The sequence below is a fragment of the Hylaeus anthracinus genome, unplaced genomic scaffold (genome assembly GCF_026225885.1).
Source record: "Hylaeus anthracinus isolate JK02 unplaced genomic scaffold, UHH_iyHylAnth1.0_haploid 12001, whole genome shotgun sequence".
Lineage (NCBI taxonomy): Eukaryota > Metazoa > Arthropoda > Insecta > Hymenoptera > Colletidae > Hylaeus > Hylaeus anthracinus.
The window spans coordinates 14,654,503-14,681,974 of NW_026534348.1; the positions used below are offsets into that span (position 1 = coordinate 14,654,503).

General features: G+C 39.9%; 1 protein-coding gene across 2 annotated transcripts in view; it reads right to left on the reverse strand.

The window, feature by feature from the left end:
- Nucleotides 1–27,472, reverse strand: part of LOC128890569 (protein madd-4) — a 291,690-nt gene that overhangs the window by 77,807 nt on the left and 186,411 nt on the right. For both annotated transcript variants that reach the window (XM_054149201.1, XM_054149200.1), the window contains exons 3-4: nucleotides 23,171–23,223; nucleotides 19,392–19,491 (exon numbers count right to left, since the gene is read on the reverse strand). In XM_054149201.1, the coding sequence (XP_054005176.1) occupies nucleotides 19,392–19,491; nucleotides 23,171–23,223 (153 nt within the window). The remainder of the gene's footprint in view (nucleotides 1–19,391; nucleotides 19,492–23,170; nucleotides 23,224–27,472) is intronic.

Genomic DNA, 27,472 nt, shown 5'->3' on the forward strand with positions numbered 1-27,472 from the left:
TTACCGTCGCGATAATGCTCGATTCCGTGGCGTCGCGCGTGCGAGCGTGAAATTAATTAATGCCCATTGCATCGTCGCTGGCTTTTATGCGCGTCGGTTTATTTGTAATTTTCGCGGTCTCGTAAAGGCCGATTGGAAAAACAAAGGGGGGAGGGTGATGTTGTACAGAGCGAGCACAAATTGACGGCCCACGCGTTTCGAGACACGTGTTCGTTATGAAAATGGGGCGAGTCCGTCTTTGTTTCTAGAGAGAAAGGACTCTGACCGATGACACGTTTTGACGTGCGATGATGTGCGATCGAGGCGTTTGAAATAATCGTGGTGCATGGGTGGTATGCACGGTGTCCATTAGTAGCGGCGAAGTGTGATTTGATGGAAACGAGACGAATAAAATTAGTAGCGTTGCGAGCAATTGATTCAATTTATCGAACGAGTGTTATGATCGTGGAGGCAAGGATTAATTTGGGTTAAACTTTGTTTCAGTGGCCTATTTTTTTTAAGATTGAAAGTCCCGTTATATGGTACAAAATGCTGTGAGGTGATGAAATGGGTGGGTAGTAACAGAATAAATATGTCCCGTTATACAGCTTGAAAAGAACAGCAAATAAAGAAGAGGACGCACAGTGTGATATTTCAGCGATCTAGCGGGATAAAACTTATGTGGTTCAATATTTCGGAACTTAGATCGTCCACACACGAAGCTACTCAAAAGAAATGTAATTGGTTGGTGATCGAAATCACAAACTAATTACTTATTGGTTAGTAACGATTTTGAACATTTTTAGAAAAAGCATCTACCGCTGTCCGCGCGCTGTAATATTGCAGCAAAGTCATAAACATCTGTGTATTTGGCGTACTTTGACAGGGCTGAACGACACCATATTGACTCTACCCATTCTCTGATTGGTTCGCACGGATGACCGTTCAATCGCACCTCTGCTCAAGTCTTCATTTCTTTTATATTGTCATGATAGAATTAAGAAAGAAAAAGTAGTTCTTCTTGCACAATTATTCTTTCATACGTTAAACTTTGCCATACTCTTTCTGAAATTATTTAGGTAAAATGATGGTACCAAAGAGAATTCAAAATAAGGATCGAAATATTTGATATTCCATAAAGTTTAACGTATGCTTGCCACGCTAATTTCTCACCAGTCTCTTCAGACTAATATACATTATTTCACTAAACTCTAACACATTCCCACCTAAACTTCAGGTCCAATCATATCTGTGCCAGAAGTACACAGTATTTTGACCTCCCCCCCTCCCCAAATTAATAATTCAAGTCTCACTTATTTTGGTACCTACCAAATGCATTCCACGTTTGAATCATTAATTTGACAACCGCAGTAGGACGCGCCTCGTTTGCTCCATCTGCGCAAAATATTATTCACCAGCGATTGTTCAAAACGCGATTGCTCATTCTTTTTTTTTTTCGTTTGCAATTATCCCGTCGACCCTTCAAATATAATTTCGCTCATCTATATTTTTTGGACACGGCGCGTTTCCCGGATTTGCATAATGTTGTCTCGTTAAACGCGCTTGTTTCGCGCTGGACACTTGAGAACGCGCCCGTTCGGCGATTTCACCAACAGCCGCGAAAAAACGTGCGCGATTCGTTAATCGCGCGCCCCGAGGTTTAATTACTTCTGGCAATCGAACGTTTCCATCGCGGCTGCTAGATCTGGTTCGAAAAGCGGGCCAGGATAATATTAAAATAATACTGCATGATCGCTTCACGTGGATTTAGATTAATTAAATTAACCAAAGAGCATAGGAGTACTTAAGTTTAAATTTTTATTTTAGAGCACTTAAGTTTCAATTTAATTTTAGAGCACGTAAGTTTCAATTGAACCATTTCTGGTCCCTTCGATTCTATATTTCTAAATGCAAATTTAAAACTTTGTTATATAATGTGAAGTCTATAATTGAGAGTGTCAAATAATTTATAACTTCTTGCAAAAGGAGGAAAAGCAAGAAATGGAATTATTTTATGTCATATGCAATTCTTGTGAGAAATGAGGAACTTTATAAAGAAAGTCTGATTTTTGGTAGAAGTTACATGTAATTTTACACTATTCGAGCTGGCCTTATTTTGAAGAAAATTCCAAGCAGCATAACGAAATTCCTCAATTCAGGTTTCGCATACCACGCGTGTTCCCCACTTTTTTATTTCAAATATAATACACATGACCCTTTGATCCCATTTCCCAGCTAATAAAGTAGATCGACTTTACGAACCACGTCCGAAAGCTACTCGTAAAAATTCCGAGTACTTGAGGAACTGCTTTAATTTTCCTTTAAAATTCAAACACTACATTTCCCGCTACTAATTACGAATTACGTATATCGTGTCACGAGGACCTCCGCTTCTATTTGACAACCTTTCTTTTACGTCCCGGCGAACCATTTAATTCGGATGAACTTTGTTAATTATAAATTACAAAGTACGCTGTACCGCCGGAGCGTGTGGATTCACCACACCTGAGCAGCGGGAAGCCTCATATTATCGCAGGTATGTTTTACTCGTCTTTGGAATCGTGATTCCTCATTACGCCGTACAAAAAGAAAACGCTAATTGAATTTTCTTGTAATGGAATACTCGAACGCTTCCTGGTTAACTTTCATGTGGATATATTTCCCCTTTTAATCAATTATTGATATGTGACTACCCTAAAAGGGTTTAAGGAAAGAGGGTTGAAGCATCGTCGATCAAAAAACTTTCTGACACATACAAGGTTTCTGAAAATAATTTCTTGCCCTCATATACCAACAAGGAAGGAAGCTTTTCAAAATAATCGGACTTTTACTTACAAAAGGCCATTCATAATTGACCCATATGATTAAACCCTTCAAATGGTCCATCAATCGAAGAAAATTCCTGACAGTCACAGGGTTCCTAAACATAATCCCTTACCTTCGCTCAAGAACAAGGAAGCTTCCCGAAATAATCACACTTTTACTCACAAAAGAGCATTCGTAATTGACCCATACAATTAACTCTTTGCGCTCGAGAGGTAACTCACAGTCACATCTTAAGGTGATGCTATAACTGGAGAGGTGACTCTCGGTCACCACCAGTTTCGACGCAGTAAATCAACCAGCAATAATATTTGTTTAGCTTTAATTTTTTTGTAACTCTGAATGTCAATAAAATGATCGTCGATGAGGTGAACCTGTCAATAAAGTTGATCTGATTTTCAAATCTCAAATTAAAGATCTCATCTTCGAAGTCAATCTTAGTTTAGCATTCGCAGCAGAATTGCAGTAAAATGCTAAGGAAGCATCTCGAGTTGCCGATAGATACCAGAAAAAAAGTCGTCGAGTGCGAAGGGTTAAATTCTTCGAATGGTCCCCTCTGCTCGAAATACATTGCGTCACCATTCCACGAGAACGTTTAGCTCATTTCGAATTTCCCTTTCCCCGTTACTTATCGTTTCACGCGAAACGTTAACGGAGATCGTCGTGGATTTTTGTCGCGGGACCGCAAACGAATTTCCCCTATTTTCACCCGCGGGCAAACCGGAGGGGAAGCACCAGTCGTCGCTCAAGTGAAATACACACTGAGCCATTACGAGTGTTAACGGAGTACAGCGCGGGACTAGAGACAGAGGGGAACCAGAGGGCTGAAAATCTGAATTCGCTGCACGCCTCTCCGTTTCGTTATGCTAATGGTGTTGTGTCCCCTTTTCTTGTCGCTCGTTTCATCCCCTTCCTCTACCCCGTGATTCTTCTGCGAAACGGAGTCATTCGGCGCTTCCTGTCTGCACTCTGACGCGTTTCTTTTCGCGTATTTGCATTCACCGCCAGAGATGGGCCAAGTTTTCATTGGGATACAGACTTTCAAACAACGAACGAAGGGTACACAACTTTTCATCCGGTATTCATTTACTATACCTCGGATCTGATTATCTGCAAATAGTTGTTAACGTTAAAATTGAAATTATTATAAAATTTGAATTAACATGTTTTGAATTGTACGTTTGGATGCATACAGACTCCTGTGTCTTTTTTTTGTGTTCTGTTTAAATCCAAGAATTTTTTAGAAACATATACGAAATAAAATTAGTTATCGTATATTACGGACTATAAGACGCACTATTTTTTTTCGAAAAATTACCTCCAAAATGCAGGTGCGTCTTATACTCGAAATTAATATAGAAATGTCCAATGTTCGATTTAATGATGAGAGAGGAATGGAACATATGGACGATGGATGCAACCCAACATAAATTCACACCGATGCGCGATGGGAGCTTTCAAACGACCTACAATCAAAAAAGTGTGTCAGTGAATAAAACAGTCGTGGTCTAGAGTGACAAAATACATTATTGTTAAATTATTCAAGAAGTGCGGCGTAAGTAACGCTCTCGATGGCAGAGGTGACCATCTCGTACATGTATATGAAGTGGACAACGATGACGACGAAGCGGCAATCTAATAATAAAAATGTTACTATTTTTTTTAAATTACTTAAAAATTAAGGTTTATCTTATAGTCCATATAATCCTGAGTTTGATGTGAGTAGTTCATTGAAAATAATTTCACTGAATTTTCACGAAATTCTCGATTACCACAGAATAAGTGTCGTGTTCTAACATGAATTTTGGTATCTAAATATGTTAGTATTAATTATTCTAGGCTAAAATCAAAGTATCATATGAAATAGGTAACGCTTGCCTGTAGTTCTGGCATGTTTCCTCGTTATTTCGCACTCGCGAAGGCTCTCTCTTGATATTAATTTATTATGCGACTTATTCCGTCGAAAAATATGGCGCAGGAACAGGGAAAGGGTTTAAACGCGATTGCGTGCACGAGTTTCGGGCTTCGGAATATTAATGGCCGAAAATGCAGTCAGGATGTCCCGTCGTGATCGCCATTTGTACGGTTTTCGTTTAATGCCGGCGTCCTCGAGTGTTTCTGCTCGTTCGATTGGGACGTTTCGACGTTGTTTATGGGATTACTTCGGAAGAGAGTTTGAATACGAAATTCAAGCGAGATGGAAGAATCCAGATGAGACACCGATCCCGTGGATTCGCCCGCGAGGCACGAGACGTGATTTTCGAAGTTATTTCCGCGAGGGAACGTGTTGAATTCGCGACGGCGAATAGGCTAATGAACGCGGAATGCATGTTGCGACTGAATATTTCCCCTTATGCTAATTTTTCCATGGAAACTCCGTTAATGGCATCGCATTCATCGAAGAAGCCTCGTGACTGGCTACGATTCAAATGCGACAACAAATTCAACCACCAGTGATTATCTCAATAACGCGGAAACGGAAGAAATGCATTACACGTGCGCTAAATGCACTTCCCAACGAGGCTCTATTATTTATAATTGCGCTAGCGCAACCAGGGGACCCACGGCCCTCTACTCGATATTAATATCTCGCTGAAGTTATAATTACGTGAGCTGTAATTCATAAGTGAATGCAAATTGTCGTTTGTTTGCCGTTGGAATTGATACTGCGCATTATTTACGCAACAGTGTCGCTAAATAAGCTTCTTTTAATTCTAGGAATATCTCTAATTTATATTTAATATTGGGGGAAACGCAATTCTTTCGTTTCTATTTGAATAGAATTTTCTCCAGTAAATGAAAACAAATGTTACGTCAGAAATGACGTCGAGTAAAACAAATAAATTTTTGTGATAGACTAGTTTGACATTAATTTGTATATTCGAAGATTCTGCGATACTTTAACGCAGTATTTTTACGAGGTGGATAATTAGGAGGTGCGTTAAACAACAGAGCATTAAAAGATGCTCGATAGCCAGGAAGAGGATCTCCGCGATTTTACGATGTGACCGGTGTAACGGCACTCGTCGTTTTGATACGAATACCGAACGTGACGTTAACGCCTCCATAAAGTTTCGATTACGCTAATAAAAGTTATAACGATATCACTTTCGTGTATTCGAACGATTTTATCTGCGAAATTACGAGCGTTCGAAACGTGTCTCTTCCGACGAATCGCGCAGTTAATCGCGACGATGTCCGCGCAGGCTATTCCCAGGTATCGAAACACATCCCTTCCCAAATAAGTCATAAGCTTCGTATTGCGTCAATCGTGTCCCCCTTTATTTAGTATCTTGGCCTTCTTTCTTAATTACAAAGCAGCACAGATACGAAAGCAAAATTGAATTATATGTTAATTTTGACTATACCTCTCTTTATGGATTCTCAAGGCATTAGTTTTAAATACAGGGTGTGGCATGTAAAAATAAGTCGAAAAAACGAAGCGTCAAACGAAAAAATGTTATTCTATTTGTTCGACTTATTTTTACATGTAGTATCACCCTCTGTTCGGTTGTACCATCCGTCCTGCTACACCCTATATAATTAAATCGAAAGAGTACGAGTTTTGATTTCAAGAATTTAATTGAATATTGCAAGTGGTATCTTAGTGAAACCAATCAAATTTATGTAGCACAAACTGAAGAATTTTAAAAATCTTATAATTTGTTTCTTGTAAGGAAAATATGTGAAGATTATTATTAAAATCTAGCCTAATTCTGAGCATAACCCCAATTCTAGCTCTGAGGAAGCAGGTGAGTTTGGAAATTACTATCCACCGAATATCTCACGAATGATTCACTGCCTCCGACTCGGTTGCAGCACGTGGGGGCGATTGATTCTATATTTTTTTTTAAGTATCCACCGTCTCCGGAGGCGCGCGAAGGAAGAAGATAAAAATCCTGGTTTTATTGTGGCACGTGCGGGGGAATCGAAATGTTTAGAGCGGGCTCACGCGGTCGCGGGACCTCCTGCGCGCTTTTGTTTCCTTTTATTTTATGAGGTGGAGGCGGTAACGCTTCACCGAAGCCTCCATTTACGCTCTCGATATTCTTCGACGCTCTTTAAACCAAAGATTTCGATGTTGCATTCTTGAAACTTGATTTTTATTCTCTTTCATATTTTCGGACACAGCGGTCTTCGGCAGACACGTTTTAATCTGTTTCTGTGCGAAGGCGTCAGTTTAGAGATTCAACTCGTGCAGGTTGCATCTAAAATATTCGTTTCGTTCATTTCGACTCAATTTGTTCTATTTTCAAAATAGATGTTCGTTTCATTGGTGTTCGAAAATGTTTTGTTAAATACAGAAATTAATGCTCCATGAAAATTTGATTGTTACTTTATATCTGGACATTAAAATTATTTTTACAAACGCTTTTCATCTCGTGACCAAGTATAAAACATATAAACTCCGTTAAATGACTTCCAAATAATTTATTTAATCTACCGGAAAGTGCTGTCCGTTTTTATAATAACACAAAATAATAAATTTCTCATACCTTGAATAAATTTTATTGAATAATGTCATTTTTATCACTATTTATGACGTCTTGCCAGCATGATTGCAATTTGTGTATCGTTTTTAATGAATACGGGCATACTTATTAAAAAGTTGTTGTAACTGGAACGGACAGAACTTTCCGGTAGACCTAATATATTGAAGAGTATATAGCCAGAAAGAAATATTTGTGATTTAAACTATTGAACTGCTTCACCAAAAATTGCATCGATAGAAATTAGAGTAAAAGACAAAACATGAAATTTGACGCCGTTTTGTTAATATTAACTGCATTTCTCGCGAATTTGTCGTAGTCGAGCCGTACGCGTTTGATTAGATTCCCAATTAGAGCACCCGAAAATTTAACATGCCGTTCGCGCTTTCGAGCGGGAACGCGAAGTATCGAGGTAAACAAAACAAACGGCGCGAGCTTGGACTAAACACCGCAACACAACTTTTCACTCAATCTGTTAAATTCTCCTCGAGACTCGGTTCATTGAAACGATAAAGTACTCGAGCATTGTCTTCTTCTCCCGAGCTCCTTACTCGTCGATGAAAGAAGACAAAAATAATGGACGAAATACCCTCCGGTGAGACCGGGAATAAAGAATTTGGAGCAATTTGCGGTTTGACCCGTGAAAGGGTTGGAAAATGGAAGGCACTTTGTATTCGCTCGTCTTGACTCGTATTCTTTTCTCTTGTTTCTTCGATCCGCGGGGTGGAGAATCCACGTTTTACAGCCGGCAGTCTGAAATCGCGGTTTTAAATAAAAAGAGATCTTCCAAAGGTTTATTTTCTCGCGGTTTTTCGGCGCTCTTCGTATGAAACTCGCTGCGAAATCCGTGCTGATTTCCAACGGAGAATTACGCGAAATCCAACGGCTCTTGCATCATTAACCCTCCTAATACCAGAATGTATTGCGTTACTATTCTGACAATTTGCTCTAAACTAATTGCAAAATAATTGTACCCACATTGGATGTTGTATCTTTTAATAGGAGGAAATAGATACTTCATAGACATACGAACGAAGTTGGAGGTTGTAATAATATATAAAAATAAAATAAAAGTATGTAGATAATTAGAAACACAGTAAAAATGTTACTGTGTGTCAGGACTGCAATTACCATAAAAATAAAAGTGACTGAATTGTCTGAAGACTCGTAAACAATTCTGTACTTTTGAAAAAGGAATACCTATAAAATTGTGTATTTCAAATATTTACTTTTCATTTGAATAGAACATTTTAAACTCTCCACTCTTAAATATATTTAAAATAGAAAATACCTGTAAAGTTATTATTAGATTTTACAGGTTCCCACCAGTTAGTCATAAAGCACCCCCTCCTTCATACAGTAGAAACAAGTTTGACACGGTAAAATAAACGCCAAACTAATCGGAATTCTGTTTAACTAGTTTTCATTGGCCGCGCATTATTGGCGAAAATGAAACCATCCAATCAATATTCGCTGCAGGTGTTCTCATATCTTTTGTCTACTCTTTTTTTTTTATACCATGCGTGGATCTGTGATATTGAAATTTAAAAATTCACTCTCGTCGTTACGCCGTCCAGTGGATTTCATATAACCGACAGTGGGGGCAGCGCTGAAGTACAAACAGCGAAATTGATACAGAAGTGCGAGAATTATTTTACGACTCGATATCTGAATCCCATACAGTTCTTTGTTTTTCTTCGTAACGAACCGGACTTTATTGTCTGAAATATTTTCAACACTTGCGCAGCAATGAGCAATAAAAATCGACTCCACGGTTTCCCGCGAGTCAGACTATTATATCTTTGTTTAATTATGAATTATATTTAATGCAGAGGAATTGGGAAAGCATCGTCAAGAGAATGAAAGTTGTTTCTATCGCCATGTTTGTTTAAAGATAAAAAGTATCAAAAATAATACCTCGATCTCCCAATTACGTTTCATACATATAATAAAATCAAACTCGTTCATCATGCGAAACTTACAGCTTAGAAGAATTTCTGGACAAAATATGAGTCGATAAGTATCATTGTCATTCTTAAAATTACATTTATCGAGTATCGCATAACTCAAGGTACCCGAAGAATATTTTTCTCAAGGAAACAAACTCGGAGATTGATACGAGTCGCGAGGACGTATGCCCTAGCAAAATGAGAAAGAAAACCGAAAAAATGAGAGATGTGAAATGACGCAAGAGGTTTCGGGACGACAGAAAAGTTTGAAAAGTGTAACGCACGCGATGGAGAGGGATGGAGGTATAGAAGAGGGCAAACGAGATGGAAAGAGAGAAACCCCGGGCGCGAATAGAAGTCTTCGCGAACGTAAATCCCTTCAGGCCGGATTTTAACGTGAAATTTATCGTTGCACTGGTAAATTATTGTCCCGTCACGGTTTCCCCCGAGGACCGACGGGGGGTTAGGAGAGCCCGACGATCGAACCTGCACCCTATTAATATTTCGCCAGGCTAACGTGTCTTTGATTGCTTTATAAATACTCGACTACCGGTGCACCGTTGTGAACGAACGGGCAGGTTTTCATAAATTCTCCAATTTCGCGGTTGCTAGGCCGCGTAATCCCCCCTTTCAGCATAATCCTTCCCTTGGTCTTGTATTAAACGCGGCCGGTCAGTGCATCGCGAGCCAAATTTACATTCGCGGACTGATGAGTCCGCTGAAATGTATCGCGTACCGCGACTCACATGTTTTACATTTTCTTTCTTTTTTACTCCCTATGTGAATAGCCACGTTTCACTTTGTTTCGAGTACTCTTTTTCTCTTTACATTCTTACCTATTGAGAGGAAACCATTGTACTTATGAGAAAATTACGATTAAATCTTTATTGCTACTCTTTCCACTATCAGAGGAATGTTATTTATGCTTAAATTAAATATTCTCGTCCCAAGAGAATTATCTTTTACTTTCTTTAGTTCAGAAAAAATTAAATAAAACAAAGCCTTGGTATCTCACCCCTTCATAATTTTCTTTTCCTTTTTCCATTTTCAATTGACCTAAATTTATCGCCAATTTTCTTCTGTCCATCTTCGTTTCAATAATTTTTAATTGAATTCTGTGAAACAATGCTCAACCGGACGTGTCGAAAAGTCCCGTGACGTAATCGCCTCTGTTAAATTTTTTTTTTTTTTTTGGTAACGAGTTCCGTAAATCTTCTCGATCCACGAGTCGATGTAATCTCGCGTTTTATTTCCCGTCGCGGCGATAGATTTATTCCTGGATGGCTTTGATCTCGTGCTTTACTCGCATTCAAACGTTTTCAGATTCTTTAAATGCTTTCGATGCGTGTTCGTGTTTCGGTATTCTCCGCTTCTTTTTTCTCTTCTGCTTCAAACGAATCGAAATGTCACGGATTCGAAGGTGATTATAGCCATTTAGTTGGATTCCTCGTAAAGTGGTTTTCAGATTGAATGAAATTTTTATTTACACTTTGCTCTATTTGGTTCGCCTTGTTTTTTAAATCCTTGACTAAACAGATATTTCATCTAGGATTATAAGGATAATTTTCTCCTTTTTGTCATTAATATCTACAAATATCTACTTTTTTTTAATTAACGTTCCTCAGACTCCATATTTTCTGTTACATATTATAGTAAAGTAGTCTATGCAGAAGAAATTGAAAACACTAAAGAAGATCATAAACCTCAATAGTAAAAATGTCACTAAAATGAAATGCACGTGAATTATTATTTATCTAATATTTTTCAATGCTCCACTGATTTGCTAAGTATCGTGAAAATGGAAAATTAATTATGAGAGAAATCCCTATCCTTCAATTAAAGATGGTGGCACCCTTAACTCATTCAAAGTTAATCGAAATTCACCTGTCCCCAAAATTGTTCCAAATTCATCCCCGTTCTCGCGCGCAAAACATCCCTTGCCAGACATCAAATATAGTTCTCCGTCGCAAGAAAACCCGAAGCTACCCAAACACCATCGCCAACCTCCAACACATGCGCAGCTATAACTTCCTCGAAGTTAAACCGCGCGCAAGATACCCAGCGACATCTAATAGGATAGATTTCTTCGTCGCCGATAGGAGGATAAAGCTGTTACCGATGAAACGAACGAGCCACCGTTTATTCGGCGTTCCATCTTCGAGGATAGTCGACGAAAATTGGCGGGGAGAACCTTTTTTCGCAAGGAGGGGTCGTAAAACAGTATACTACTCGTTATTTCGCCTCCTTGTATCGATGGAAAACGTTGTCGAGATTTTGTTGCCCTCTCCCCGCAGAGGTGTAGGTCGAATGGGATACAGAATGACGTTTGACGTTGTCAGATTTGTCGGGATCAACTCGTTTACAGAGCGAGGAATGTTCTCGTCGATCTGCGTCGACCACTCACGGTTCAACGGATTGGATGCGACGTCATAAAAAGCTCAGAAAGCGAACGAGCACTCACCGTGGCTCACGGAAAATTGTCCATCAGGCTGAATGAGACGTGTCGCGTGGACACACAAAAATCCGTGTCGTTTTGGCACCTGGAGGAAACGTGACGAAACTTTCGAGCGAATCTGCGGGGTTACTCTTCCTGTCGATCAACGAAATCAACCCCCTTGCAGGAAAACTCGAGACTGAGGTACATGGTACAATGAGGATAATATTTAATAATTATATATTTAAAAAGACAATTGTTTAAGAGTATCTAACAATGATAGTAACTACCTATTAGATAGTAGAAATTCCGCCCTTTAATTTGAATTCTGTTAGAATCGAATCGGACGAATCTACGCCGAGTTAGGCACTTCAAAGTCACATACATTGTTATAAAAAAAGCAATTGTTTAAAAGTATCTAACAATGATAATAACTACCTATTAGATAGTAGAAATTCCGCCCTTTAATTTGAATTTTGGTAGAATCGAATCGGACAATTCCACGCTGAGCTATGACACCTCAAAGTTTATTATTTTATAGACAATTTTGAACGACTGACGGCACTGTGACCTACATATACATGTATATACATATAGCGTCCAGGCCGTTCCAATTCCGAGAAAACTCTAGTAAACATTGTAGTATTTCCTGGAAGGAACACCCCCCTAAATTCTTTGACGTAATAGTAAACATTGTAGCATTTCCTGGTTGGAGAATCCCTCAAAGTTCTTTGAAAGAGATTCCAAATCTGAACTCAAACTTTGGAAATTCAAAATGGCGGATCCAATATGGCGGACCAAAATACGAGAAATTGATTCGATTTGGATGAAACTTGTTATACAGGAGTATATGGAGTCCTATGGGTCGAAATTGACCCAGTTATGAATGAAGCCCAGACCTGAATCCAATAGAACGTGGGCTGACCACGTACGGGTGCAGGACCTCGCTCCGCTTCTGCATCCCGGCTCTGCAAAAAAATCACGATAGCTGATAGAAGATAGGTCTGCTGGATCCTCGTTCCTCTCGAATCTGACATTGTGCTTTTAGGTGGACCCTCGTTGCCTATTTCGCGTTTCACGACCCTTTATCGATGCTTTTAGCGCCGGTGTCTTCAGCGAGAGATGAGGAGGTCGAGTAATTTTCCAGCCACAGTTTTTCAAAGCTAGCGACGTTGCATTTGCATCGTTATTTGCGCCGCGGAGGCTGCAAATGGCCCGAGAAATCTAATTTAAAGTACAATCAAGGCCGCAATGGGGTAAATGAATTTGTAAGACAGAGGCGAGTCGTGTGCCGGCGGTATCTTCGAGTGGTTAACGCCGAGAACCCATTAAATCTCGATATTGCCGTTTAGGGGCACGAAAAAAAATTCCTTTCTGGCACCGAGGAATTCAGTCTTCAAAGAACTTGTTTACTCGGGGTGAGTAGTCTACTATGATCTTCGTTTACAACGAACTTTGTCCTCGACGTGGTGTACAATAACAATTATTAGAAACGAAGCTTGCGTAAAACTTGGCGTTGGATGTACTCGCACGAAGCTTTCGATGTTTTCGTTCGTGGTTACATGAAATCTTTCCTGCAGTTAATTATTTCAAATCTCGATAATTATGCAAAATAAAATCTTTGCGAACGTGCCTACAAAAATTGAACCTATATAGGAATTTATTTTATTCTGCATATTCTGCTATTATAACATGAACTTTACTTTCAATCTTTTTTATATTCTTGCATATTGGTTGCATTTTGTAGGTTCTTGCACATTAAAATTTCATGTAAAGGCATAAAGATTCGGAGTCTAATCATAAGTTTTCTTTTGAGTATATCCATTAGCTTTGCTGCCCAAGCCACATGTATTTTTAATTCAAATATTAATGAATTCACCCGAATAGATCGTCCAAAAACTTTTTTAGACTTTTCCCACCAGCGAGCGCGTGCCAGTGAAATAAATAAATACAAATTAACCCCGCAATCGTCGATCGTTTCCAGCGCCCGCACGAAAATTCCGCTCGAGGAATTTCCAACGAGCCGAGGTTATTTCTTTCTGGAGCCGGTCTGTTCGTTGGTCGTAATGGACAGCACGTTTACAGGTCGGCGAAAGAGAATCGGTTGGCGCGGCAAAGCTCCAATAAAGTTGGTTTTCGGACCGGTTAAGGGAAAGATATCGCGCGTTACGTATGCGACCACCGTAGCCGTGGAAAAAGAGCGGCTCGGATCGACGTTGCCTTTGTGAAGGGAACCTATCGACAGCTTTGTTGGAAGGCGCATTTACGAACCGTCGAGTGCAGGTCTCACTCCACGAAGGCGTCGCGACGTCGACCCCCACAGGCGAAATGTCACGTCGGTCGACGAAAGCGTTCTCACCTGGGACTGAAGGAGACCGGTTCCACGCGACCCTGCGAGAACTCGAAACGCAATTTTGTACCCGAGCCGTGTCCTCCATACGGGAAACCAGTCGGAGATTGTTGACGAGATCTGGGGAAATGAACGTGAAGTTCGTTCGTCGTAGTTTGTTGTAAACGTCGACGATATTTCCGGATTATTCTAGCAGTGAATCTAAAAGAACTAAAAAAGGGTAGGATGGATGGTAATAATTTCTGACACTTTTGAGAATTCGAGGATATCTCGAAAGGAGTCCAATGAATATTCACGCGAACTATGTTTTAATTAAAAAGAAAATAAAATCATGATGATGAAAAAATTCTTTTAGACTTATTGGAATTAAATGAAAGATTTTTGTAACTGTTCAAAATTTGCCAGAGAATAGAGGAATCACTTGCCATGCAAGTGAAATTAAATCAATATATGGAATTTCATCGTATAATAAATTTTAAAATATTTCAGAAATAATGTTTCGGATAGATGAATGACATTCGTGACTATAAAAATCATTTCGTATAGTAAAATTATGTTGGCAAATTTCGATACAGTGGTGTAGTTCCATGGTACGCTATTCAAATAATTGAAAGGGAAGGTATGAGGACGTAGTATTTCTGAAAAAGTTGAGATACCCAGTTGTCATCCATTTTTTAATAGGACGACCTGCGCTGCGTTGAAAAAGTCGTTTTATCCAGCTGTAGCTTTTCCTACCGTTTTTATCGTCTTGGCAGAAAGTTAAGTACTATTTCGCGTGGTTTCTAGGCGAGAGTCCAACTGGAACTTTCGAGCCAAATATGTGTTGCCGTTCCCTCGTTTTCGCGAGACAATAAACTCGTGCACTCAAGGAATATCTTGAAAATATTCATACGCTGTATCTAACTGTACGCCATTAGATTTTATGATAGACACTGCATTTAATAAACAAGGGCCTGAGAATCGTAGTGATGTTAGTAAAAACAAAATTTAGGGTACCACTGTCTGAATACTTTCTGTAATTCAATTTTCACGCAACTATGATACATTTTATGCACATGGTTCCCCAATTTATTTTGCGCTTTTATTAACCTTTTCGGTGCTCTGCGCGAGTATACTCGTTAAATTATTTCGTTCTTGTCGTGCTTAAGACAAGTTAAATCGCATGAACTTGTTGTTAATGAGTTAATGAGTTAACTTTTCTATTTAAAAAGCTCATGCGATTTAACTCGTCTTGAGCACGACAAGAACAAAATAATTTGACGAGTACACTCGCGCAGAGCACCAAAAATGTTAATCGCTATATGTACGAGGTTGTCCCATAAGTTTCCGGACACTTGCTACCAATAAATCATTTTATAATAACATTATAATCAAACAATAATTATTCTTCAAAATAAATGCCATCGCTTCTGATAGTTTTCATCCATCTTTCTGCCAATTGTTCCAATCCGATTTGGATCAAATGTCATAAAGAATTTTAATGTTAAAAATTCAAGCATCAAGTGTCCGGGAACTTATGGGACAACCTAGTATGTGTACATATTTTATAACATATGACGTTTGAACGATTTCTATGGAGTTCTTTTGATTTAGTATATGTTTCTCTAATTATCTAAGATGATACATTCTTTTTTAATTTACAGAAGAATTATTAAAGAATTAGCGTGCTTCGTATCGAGCATCTTTATTAAAAAGATACGTCTGACGCTGAATTTACCTTGGTGCACCACAGACTTCAATCTAAAAGCGCAAAAAAAGTGCTTTGCATCCTCCCCGCGAACGAGTATCGTGAATTTTTATGTGCGAGACACTTGAGACTAGTTATTCAGGAATTTAAAGAGCAAATGGCTGCGCGAATGATCGGTCACGGAAATATACACAGAGGCTCTGGGGCGGGACCGCGAATATCGAATCGTGACGTGCATCGGAAGTGACTGATTAACTGTCGAACAACGATAATTTCCATCGAGCAATATGCCATGGTTCGAAGTGCCTCGTTTCGTACCGCAATATTCATGAAACGATCGATCCACCACGAAGAAATCTCTCGGTTCGAATGAAACACAATTGAATCGAAAAATCATACATAAAAAATGATCTACTCCTTCTTTTGCAGAATAGGGTATTCACCTCTTACTGAACAGCTTATAAAAGAAAATATTTGGACTCACTTTGAGTAAAATTACATTTTCCAATATTAAATTTGTGATTGTTTCTTTAAATGCGTTCTTCAAGTTCTATATTTAAGAAGTTTAATTCTTCAAATAGTTTTGTATTATTAAGCTACATTTTCTCCACGTTTTCTATAAATACAATAACGTCTATGGAATCTAATTGGAATAATTGTGGTTTTATTAATTTTTCAAAAAGTTCCACAGAAACCTAGCCAAGTCAATCCTGACTATCTATCACCATTAATTTCCACAAAAAATAAAACGTTCCACGAAAGAGGGTTATTCCATATTTTCGATCTACCTTTTCTCGTGTCACCCCCTCTGCAAAGTCGTGCCAGAAATCTTGAAACCTTCCGTACAATCAGCCACGAATGGAGATTCTCGGATGCAAGGAGCAACGTTACGTAAACGGCAAAAATATCGTCGGTGACAAAAACCTGGGATACGTTTACGGTACGCTAAACGGCACAAAGGGGACACGAGGAGGTGTGGGGATCGATTTTCAGCCTGGAATTTACGATCCGCAGCGGCGCGCAACTTTTCTGTGGTTTGTTCGTCCTGTTTTTTCTTTCTTTTTATCTTTTTCTTTTTGTCATTTTTATTCTGAGGAAATCGAGTCGTCCGTGGACAGAGGAAACAGGCAATGAAAGACAATGCTGGCCGTTCGGGGGAAGGCTTTCGGAAAATACCGAGGGTAAACTCTGAAAGAGGGGAAGTGGAATATCGAGTTGGCAGATATCAATGGGGGATGGCCACGTGTCCGTCGCGAGGGGGGTCGAAACTCGGCCCAGATTCGAATGTGGGTCGGGTCACCTGCATCCCTACATCCCCCGGGGGTTGCGTCCGGGTGCTGCGGAGTGCGCGTTTTCCAGTGGTGCACAAAGTTCCTCCCCCTGGACTAATCTGGCCTCTTAATCAAATTTACCCCACTCGCCAAATAAAACGAACGATAAATTCGAAAATCAAATTACCAGGAATGTCACTTTATATTTTTTAATAAAACATTGCAGTGCGGTATAACGGACTACGTGCAACATTTATCGACTAACAAAGGAGACTAAAAGAGAGTGTTCTTTCTTCAAAGTCTAACTCGTTTATATTAAACGAGTTTATACATATTTCACACAAAGTTCAAACTGTCGTTTGACATATGCTTCATAAAATATGTTGTTGCTTCAATTTTGCGAAATTTATGAATAATTGATCAATGAATATTACATATTACTTCAATGTCTCATGAAACTCAGAATTCAATACGAAGAAGGTTGTGATTAATAAATTATATTTCAACAATTCAGTACTTTCAAGTTAGCTTGAAACTTGTTATGCTGCAGTTTCATTTCGAAATTCGGGTAGTAGAAGTATTATTTTAGTTTCTTTGATTCAAGAGAGGAAAAGGTTGCGCACCACTGGCATATTCGATGCACTTGCAGCTCGGGACACGGTCGTATGTGACAACCGCAGCTGACCATCAAGCGTCGAATTTGAATTGATAATACGCGTAATTTCTGACCGTCGTGTTGGCGGCCGTGATAACGGAGGAATAATTAATTACGGAGCTGGGCCGCGGGTTGTTCTTTGACGCATAAACTGTCCGTCGCGTTGGCAACGACAGGCTCCATGTTTTGTGCTTTCTTCGATGTTCAGTAGTTGGTTCAGTAGTAGTCATTTCCAAAACAAAGTACAAAAACAAAAAAATATTTCATTGACTCCCCAACAAACAGAAAATGGAGAAACTCACCGGTAAACCAAAGAAAGACTTCCCCACGCGATTCACATTCGCGACATCTTCCTCCCTTTTGGCATCGAAGTAAAAAGGAAACGTTTTGCATAATCGGTAAATTCGCTGGAGTTTATCGGAAACTGGCGGTTTCGTTAGCGGGGTGGTAAGAGACGTCGCGAAGCCAACGAAAGCCTCCCGTTTCCAGGACCTTAGCGAACTGCGACGAGACGAAGCGAGTCGAGAACGGCTATCGCGGATGGGAATACTGCGAGGCGGCTTCAAAAGTTGCCTGTTAAACGACGGAGTTAACTTCGTTTCGTTGTTTGTCGCGAACCGCAAATTTCCTCCAGTTACTCAAACCTAGGGTGCCGTTATAATCACGTGGATGTACGCGTTGCCAGGACAAGCGGGCGGGTGGTGAAGAGGGTTAACGGGAGGAGGACACGTCGTTTCGTCGTCGTGTTTCTCTCTTCGCGTGACAACTTGCTTGCCGTACGCTCCATTCGTGATAAAGGATAGCGGTAAACACGGGCGCCACTGCTCCACAGTTCTATCTCTCGTCCCGGCGTTTCCTATAGGCCACTCCGTCTTCCATTGCGCCAAGCGAATAGAATTATATTGATAAGGACGCTGCTTTCAGCGGAATAATTCAATTTCGGGTGTACACCAAGTTCACTGGTTATTCCCTTACCGTTCCATGGATCTTGAGGTTTGTTCTTTTCTCGGGCCGAGACACCTAGTTACACCGACATTCAATCCTGGATTGCGGCGTGGCCCGAGCGAATTCGCGACAGTAATGCATGAAGGTGGCCCAGAAAATATTGCGCGTTTTGAAACCTTATTTTTGGGGACGTAGTAACTGCCGGAGAACTGGAACTTCGCACGTGATGATTTATGATTGAGCTGAGGACGATTTTGTCGGAGAGAAACTGGTGGGTGGTCAAAGTATTGTGTTGCTTTTGAAATTATTACTCATTGTTTTTCACTGTAGAATTTTTTTCATTGGGTGCAAATAGTTACGCATGTCTAGAAGCGCGTTACTGCTCAGGAAAGGTCTGGATAGTGCGTTAAATAAATTACAGTTTTAATTCCTATGTATTAATTCCTAATGTATTAATTAATTAATACATCTTTAGTTCCAAACTCCAGAAGTGTAATTTTTCCTTAACTTTAATACTAAATGAAACGAACAATAAAAACTCAAGCAATTTATACTTCGCCAATTAAAAAAGTATATCTTGTACATTTGTATCGTCTTCTCTCTTAATTAATAATATGTGTTAATATTATTCTATCGAACGAAGAGTTTAATAATTACCAAAAAGCAAGGTGTCCCTAAAGTGCTCGACATTCTCTGAGAGACCTTGATGCACGATGACGATACCATAAACGAATTTTCGTGGGACAGAGATATTTCACTTTTGAAAATATATGTAATTAGAAATTCTGACGGTCACTTTGAGACTCACCTCGGGACTGCAGATCTTGTATTTCGTGCTCCACGGTCTACCTTTGCAAGGCTTCTTCCTGCACCGCCTCTGCTGTCGAGAAATTCCGCCGCCGCAGCTCCTGCGAAGTGGCATGAGTATAATTAAAAAAAAAACAATAAACTATGCACTAACAAGGAGCATACGTGAAATTTCTGACACAGAGTTTCGCGAACGCGTGTTCGCGCAGCAGGAGAAACAAAATTCTCGGACATGAATTCCTTTCCATTAGCGAGGATTTTAATAGCAGGCGTACGAACTGCATTCGCGAAAATTTAAGTATTAAAAATTAGGACAGCGTACAACAGGAATGTCACGTTACTCAGTTGTTAGAATAATAAGGCTTTCACTCTAGAGTTTTCGAATCTTTCGAATTTCTTTAATTTCTGATCGTTTGTGATCTTAAAAATCTCTGAAATCGTGCGATTTTCAAAATTCCTGAATTATTGCGATATCTGGAATCTTTTAACTTTTGTCATTTTTAAAACTCTTGGACTTTTCTGATTGAAAAACCTGAATCATTGAATCGCGAACCACTGGGACTTTCAGAATCCTCGAATCCTTACAATTTTCAGAACAACTGAACAGTCGTAACCCTCAAAATCTCTGAACTCTGTCGATTTCCGAAATAACCCTTAAACCCCAGTGATCACCATCCGTAAATCGAGTTCGTGACGTCAGCATCTCGAGCCTTTTTTTTTTAACGACCAATTGATTCTCGCCAAGTGCTTTCCCCGAGAAATCATCGCGGCGCTAAAAGAGCAGCGGGAAATTAGAAGGAAATTCGAGGCCCCGAGGGAAGTTCGTTGCACGAGTTTTCTTGATCGCGAACGACTCGGTACGAGAGTTTAAGTGGCACTCGTACTTTCGGTACACGGAGCTGGGTAGTTCCCAAGCAGTGACGTAGCCGGTTAAAATTTGTTTCAGACGCGGCGTGCTTTAATATTTAAAAGCAATGTAATACAGAGAACATGCATAACGAAGAGCGTCGACTAAACGAAGAGGATCCTCGAGTCGACGACAAACGGAACGTTTGTACGAAGTTGCCTTCAAAGGCGCCAGGTTTTCGAAAACATTGGTCGATGGCATGAAATTTCGTTCGACGCTTCCACTTGTCTCGATTTCCAAATTAAATCTAGTTAACGATGACTGATAACGTCCAGTTGCGAAAATATAATCGGAAGATCTGGCTTCTTGATCTTCTTTACGGTTGGCTGATTTTTAAACGTAGTTTAGAAACATGATCCAATCAGGAACTGGCAACCAAGGAATTTACGAAAATAATGCCGTAGCTGTCGAAAATTATCTACGTTGGGTTAATAATGCCGCGCAATTTCAACAACGCCGCTCGCTGAAAATCTCCGAGTCGTCTTTTACGTGTCGAATGAACGTCGTTTCTAATTACCACAGGCGAATTTATTAAATCCCCGACCAAACTCTGGCTTATTTGATAGCGAACAACATTCGTGCACCTCCCCCTCTCCCCACCCCACTTCGGGGAGTACGTTAAAGTTAACGAAATCTTGCGAAAGTTTCAATTCGGTTCCCGTCTACGCTCGAATTTGAATTCGGGATTTTCACGGCGGGCCGGAATTCGTTCGGCTCAGCGAAATTAATTAACTGATTTCAGTGAAATAGTACGCGTGAGAAAATATTGAAGTAATATCTCCGACACTGGAGGTCGCTAGGGTAGTTTCGCGATAAACTAGTTCCACGACACCTGAAGAAGCAAAGCATATAGTTCGTTGACGATAACATTCGTCTAGTTTTAAAAAATTCTAATTTCGCTCGATAATGAGCATTAGGACAAGAGAAGTTTATTCTAATTTATACAGGGTGTCCCAGAATTAGTGTAAGAATTGGAAATGGGGGATAGCTGATCACAATTTTCTTTGCAAAAATGTCGAATGGTGCTCCGTTTTTGATTTAATAATGAAAAATCACCGACCAATTACAGCGCCTGAGTAGCGCGCGCTCAGCTAGCGCGAACCAGGTCGTGGCGTAGCCATCCAATCCTGGCTAGAGCCTATGCTCTCGTGGCTGAGCTTGAGCTATTCGAGCGCTGTGATTGGTCGATGATTTTCCTTAATAATTCAAAAAGAAAGGACCATCCGACATTTTTGCAAAGGAAATTGTGGTTCGGAATCGTCTTTTTCTTCTTTCGTTCTTTCACTCATTCTGGGACACTCTGTATATTATAAGTTCATAAATTATATTATAAGATGAAATTTCTTTCGTGAAAATTAGCAGAAGAATTGGACAAAGCGATACCTCCAATTTATGTTCCTTATTATCAAAAAAATGTTTTAATATACTTATCAAAAGGTTTACATTATTACCTTGGGATAAGCTCATTCTAGAGATCTGTAACGTTTCATATAAAATTCACAAGTAAACAAACCATCCTTCCCGTTGTAAGTCTCGCAACATAGTAATCCCGCAAGGTAACAAATTGTTACGGAGCTTGAAAATGCCCACGTCATCCCAAGAGGCAAGCGTAGCTTAATAAAGCTTGCTTAATAAAGCGAGCTTGTATAAAGCTCGCAATAAAGACTGAAAATTTATGTCTCATTTTATACTTTAAAAGCCGCTTTGTTGAATTCCTCAACGGCCACCTTATTTTCCCATTTGCCGGTAAGAATGCTCCCCTGCACAGAGGATCGAACGCCGCTGCGAGAAGACGCGGAAATGTTCGCGGCTAATATTTTTATGCCGCCAGGAACGAATTCAGACGCCGCTGCGCGACTTTTGGTGGAGCAAATTTCTAATGCAGCGACCGTAAATCGACGACGTTGGTCGCGGTAACCGGAAAAAAATGTTAATAATTGTATCGAACGAACGGGGAACGAAGATTTACAGGTCGGTGGGGGGCGGAAGTCGAATGTACTGGCCCGTACATCATACAATAAGCTTCTCCAGGGGGGCGGAAGAGGGGGCGAGTGCAGTTCACCAGTAGTAAGCGTCATAAATTATTTGCTGGCGCAGTCTGCGCCGTTTCTGGCCAGCTGAAAAACGAGCTGGCCACGAACGGAACTCGCCGCTACCGAAATGAGTTCTGAAACGCTTAACATTCCGTCGGTGTACAGGCGCCGCGACTCGATATTAGACGGTGCGAAACGACCCCGCAAGCTGGATATCGTGGTATCGAACTGCTATCCGCGACCGAAAGACCATCGGTTAGGGGCTTATATACACTTTGAACGCTTGAAAGGGTGGTACGCTTCATGGATCGATCTTTCACTCGAACTGCTAATTCTTTAAATAAACATTAGAACAATATTGAAGGATGATTGTGTCCTTTAGGAATTTTTGTTGGGTTAAAGTACTAAGAGGAAAAATGTTCATGGCAGTATAAGTACAGTTCAAGGGTAAGAATTAAAGAAATAGATTATTAAGAAATATTAAAGATTAATTGGGGCACTTTATGAATTATATATACTTATGAACGTCGAAAATTTAGTTATTCTGTATTCATTTTTTAATTTCATTATGAATTGTGTTTTCGAATATTGTCGAATGATATCGCAAAATTAATAGTAGCATAATACTAATCGAATATAATATAAATATGTAATATACATGTATTATCATATTGAAGTTATTATTTTCCTATCTTTTTTAATCGTCCTACTAAGAACACTGCAACTGCAGTAGATTGCTGCTTATGATAAAATAGCAGCGTCAGAAGAAATTATTCCGTCTAGATTGTTCCTCATTTGTTAAAACAATGAACTGTTAATAGGAAAATATGATGTACTCACTTGGAGCAGCTGGACCACTTGGACCAAGGCGACCATTCGCCCCACGCTACGCTCTGAAACCAGAAAACAATTTGTCATGCGATTAAATTGAATAAATAAAACGCTGTCTACCCCGTAACAGGGGTGTGTTTATCACGACGCGGCGCAAAAATTCGGACATTCAATTATCCTGCGCGGGTGAATTAATCAGAGATAGTATTTGCGGTGCCGCCCCGTTGGTTTGACGCTACTTTTAACGAAATTGGAGAATCCGCAGAGCGAATAAATTTGGGAAAACCCCGCAACGGAGGAGAAATATTCGAAAGGTAATTGAACCTGCGCCCCATGAAATTGTTGGACAATTTGTCTGTGTAACGAGAAATTTCGTGTTTACCGTGCGGATGGGCTTGTTAAACAATTCGTTGCCGGCGTGGATTTACGAATGGACGTCTCGCAAGTTCCACCGTTTCCTGATTCGATGACTATTCAGATAAAAATTCGAAAAAAGTAATATAATGGGCGACAGTAAAAATGTTATAGATTATAAGGTATAGAATGTTTAGAATATAAAAGAATATTTAAATATAAATAAAAATATTTAAATTAGGACGATCCAAAATGAAAGGATTAACTTAGAGACTATCTAAAGATTAACCTTGTACCATCACACCACGAAATCTTATTATAATTTCATGGATTAAGATGGAGACTCTTAGTATCATAGATTTGCAGACATATATTTGGAAGTACGGTAGGTAGCGAAACTCGTCGATAAAAGTGCAGTCGTACGAACGTCGATATATCAAAGTATTTAGCAGCCCTGCGCGATACGGAAACAGAGAAATCTCGTTCGTAGGGCAGAACGTGGGAGGTTCGGAGCTCGCACATCGATATCCCTCTCCTAGCAATAAGTTCGCCGCGAGACGTGATAAAAATTTCGGCGCCCCTCCAGGACCTGAAATGCTCGACACGTTCGCGGTCGAACTGAGCGTATTTCGAAAATTCACTTTTGCCAGTGGGCTCCAGACACGTCGGGCTGAATTCCTGGCTGGATTTTTCGCGACGCCGAGGGGTGCCACCGGCGCCGCTCGGCCAACATTCAAGAATCCATAGAAATAAACTGGAAAGATTGATGAAGCGCTCGACGAATTAATCCCGGCGCTTGATGGATCCTCCGGAGGATCATCTCGGTTCGGTTGTTTTTCTACAGCTGCGTTTCATAGGGTAAAAACGTTATTAATAATTTAAAAAATAGGTAAATAAATAGATATTCTATAGGTACGCTATTTTCATATGGATCAAATTTTTTATGTTGTTTTTGGTTAGTGTAGCAATGTACTGATAGTTTGGGAAGAGCTATCGATATTTTCATTTCATTATGTATGTATAATGTAAAAAGAATTTCAATTCCAATTCTAAACTTTTACACAAAAAATAGTTGGACCTTAATTTTGTTCGTGCTCGAAAAAGGTATTCGTCACGCTCTCTTATGTATCCAAACTTGTTAATTGAAGACTAATATATAGTATTATTTTGTTGGGTTATTTAAAACAATGTTAGTTACGAATGATCATCCTCAGCTGTAAATAATCTAGAAACGTGTTAGATCAATTGGGATATCCCTTTAGTATTAAACTATTTAAATCAATTTACGCGTTTGTTCAACCCCTGAAACTTTTATTTCAACGCGTATGGATCATCATCAGCGCAATTTTACGACACGTCGATGCATCACAATCACGCAGAAGCATATTTCCCTGCATCATCGCCCCCGATTCGATTATAACCACGGAAGTAAAATGTTTCAAAACTCCAGCGCGGGGCGGTAGTGCATAGTTTGCCGACAAATTACGTTAAGCCCGGTTCCGACAAAGAAGGTCCGGCTACCTCCAATTAACGGACACGGTTCTCCCGGTACGACTATTAAAATTTACAATCCACTAAATCCACGCAGAATCGTTAACACCGTCGTCGTTCCAATGGTAGCGGAGCGAAGGATGGTCGGAATAAAATATGGAATTTCTTCCCAACGACTTTACCTTGGATCGTTCGTTCTCTTTACCCAAGGCTGCCTGATAATGAGCTGTTGTATCGGTTTTCCGTCGAAAGAGGTTGGCAATTAATCCTTTTTATCCGATTACTCGAATAGGAATGGAGGGAGGGAGAGATTCAAGGGGAACGAGCAAACCATGAAAGAGAATCGTGCGATGGAAAGACGAAAATGGCGTGAGGGTTGCGAAACGACGCGACGGGTCGAAAATGCAGCGAAAAAAAATACAGAGGAATGGAAGTTGGAGAATAAAAAAAAGTAGCTGGAATAGATGGGAGCAAAAGTGATCGGGAGTAACGTTAATGGCCGTTGGTGCTTTTCATGAACTCCCACGGTGAAATTTATTTTCGGGCGCTCGGGGCTCGCTAACCCATCCCTTCGATCGTATCCACCCTCTTTCTTTCACGTTTTGCGCGGTTTACAGTTAATCGTATCATTATGGTGCAAATTGAGGAGTTTCGAGTGAAAAGATTGATTATTAATGGGTTTTTGAAGACTGGTGCACTTTTAATGTAAAATTCAAAGAGTTTAGGAACGTTTTGGCGTTTGGATGGAACGTGATATGGAAGTGGCGTGACTTGACGGTTTTATAAGATCAAAGTTGAAGTTTCATTAATGAATTAATGTTAGGGTGAGTATTGATAAAAATCGATCAGTATTCATTCCTTAACATTTAGATTTTGACAGTGTTGACCATCTTTAGGCTTTGTTTTTTGAAAATGGAAAAATTTGGTAGGATTGTTGAGACAGTATTAGACACCCAAATCTTTCCTGGTTGGACAACAATTTGCCGACAGAGCTACCCATGTCATTGTCAGATTCCTTGTCCTCACCCTAAAATTCCAGAATTACTGGTCTGGGATAGCTGGAGCTTGCAGTGCTTCAGAAATTGTCTCGTACAGCCACCCTGGGATTGTGAGTACCATAAGTCTCAGGTACTTACACACAACGACAAATAGTTTCGGAACAGGGCACACGTGGCGTTTCATTGTGGCGCGGAGAGATGTATCCAGGGGACGATTAATAGGAAGAGAGTTAGAAGACACCAGAGTGAGATTGTTGGGAACAAATGTTGATGAAATATCGGTTAGGTCTAATAAATAAATGTTTGTTCTGAATTCAACTAAAATTATTCAAAATTGCATACACTGAAAACTACTGGTCATTTGATTTTTGCGCGAATGCCATCGCTCGGAGTGTTCCATTTCAATCATAGGCAAAATCCATATCTACCTAACAATTGTAAATAAATAACAAAATGAAACCTGTTCATCTGTACTCGCTAAATAAAAATAAAAAAATTTGTCCCACGCAATCAAACATTGTACATCAAATAAAAATTGACCCATTCAATCGAACAAACGTCACGAATAGATACTTCGTGATTCGTTATCTGTAAAATTAAACTAAAACTACAAAAACCAAAATTTTGCCTGTTCCTGATCGCGTCCAGGAACGATCGTCGTTGGACCATCGATTTCGTCGTTCCAACGGTGGAAAAACGCGTTGAATGCGCGCGGTTTTGAAAACCACCGCCTCGTTTATCTTCTCGGACGGTTATTTCGCGAAAGCTCGTGTCGCTGGACGGAACTTTTGTAGGATGTAACGAGGTAACGCGGCGACATCGGCCACGGATACGTGGGCGCTTTAGCATTCGCTGGGAGAGAGTTGGTTCATTAAAAAGGCACGAAACAAGCGCGTGCGACGCTCATTTGTTAAAAGTTCACGGGGGTGTTCTCTCGCTTCTCGAATCGCTGATTCAAGAAACGAGTGGCGGAGCCTCGTTCTTCCTTCCATTGATCTCTCTTTTCCATGACATGTCAAATCCTAGCAATCTTTAACCAACAAATGAATAACATTTCTTGGAGGTATGATCAGTTCATTTCTTTAAGCTTTGTGTGCATTGCTTTTTTCTCTTAATATAAAATATTGAATTTATTGAAACGATTGTTCGACTATATTTTATAATAATTGAGATGTCTATTCGATATGAGAGCTGTTACAGGCGAAAATATTTGGAACGGTATTTTTAATGCGAGGTAATGTCATCCCGAATACATAATCCTTTGAAGAACCCAGATGGTAGATAACAAAAAATCAAACTAAATCTTTCCCATATCGTCTCCGAACATTATGCTTTCCAATCATTTTAAGACAGAATCTCTTGAGAGCAGGGTACTCAGGAAAATCTGATAGAAATCTTCGTGGGGAGATCTGGAAAGACATCTTGAAGTATGAGACCTACTTTCCAAGAGAACGTAGCATCAAACAGA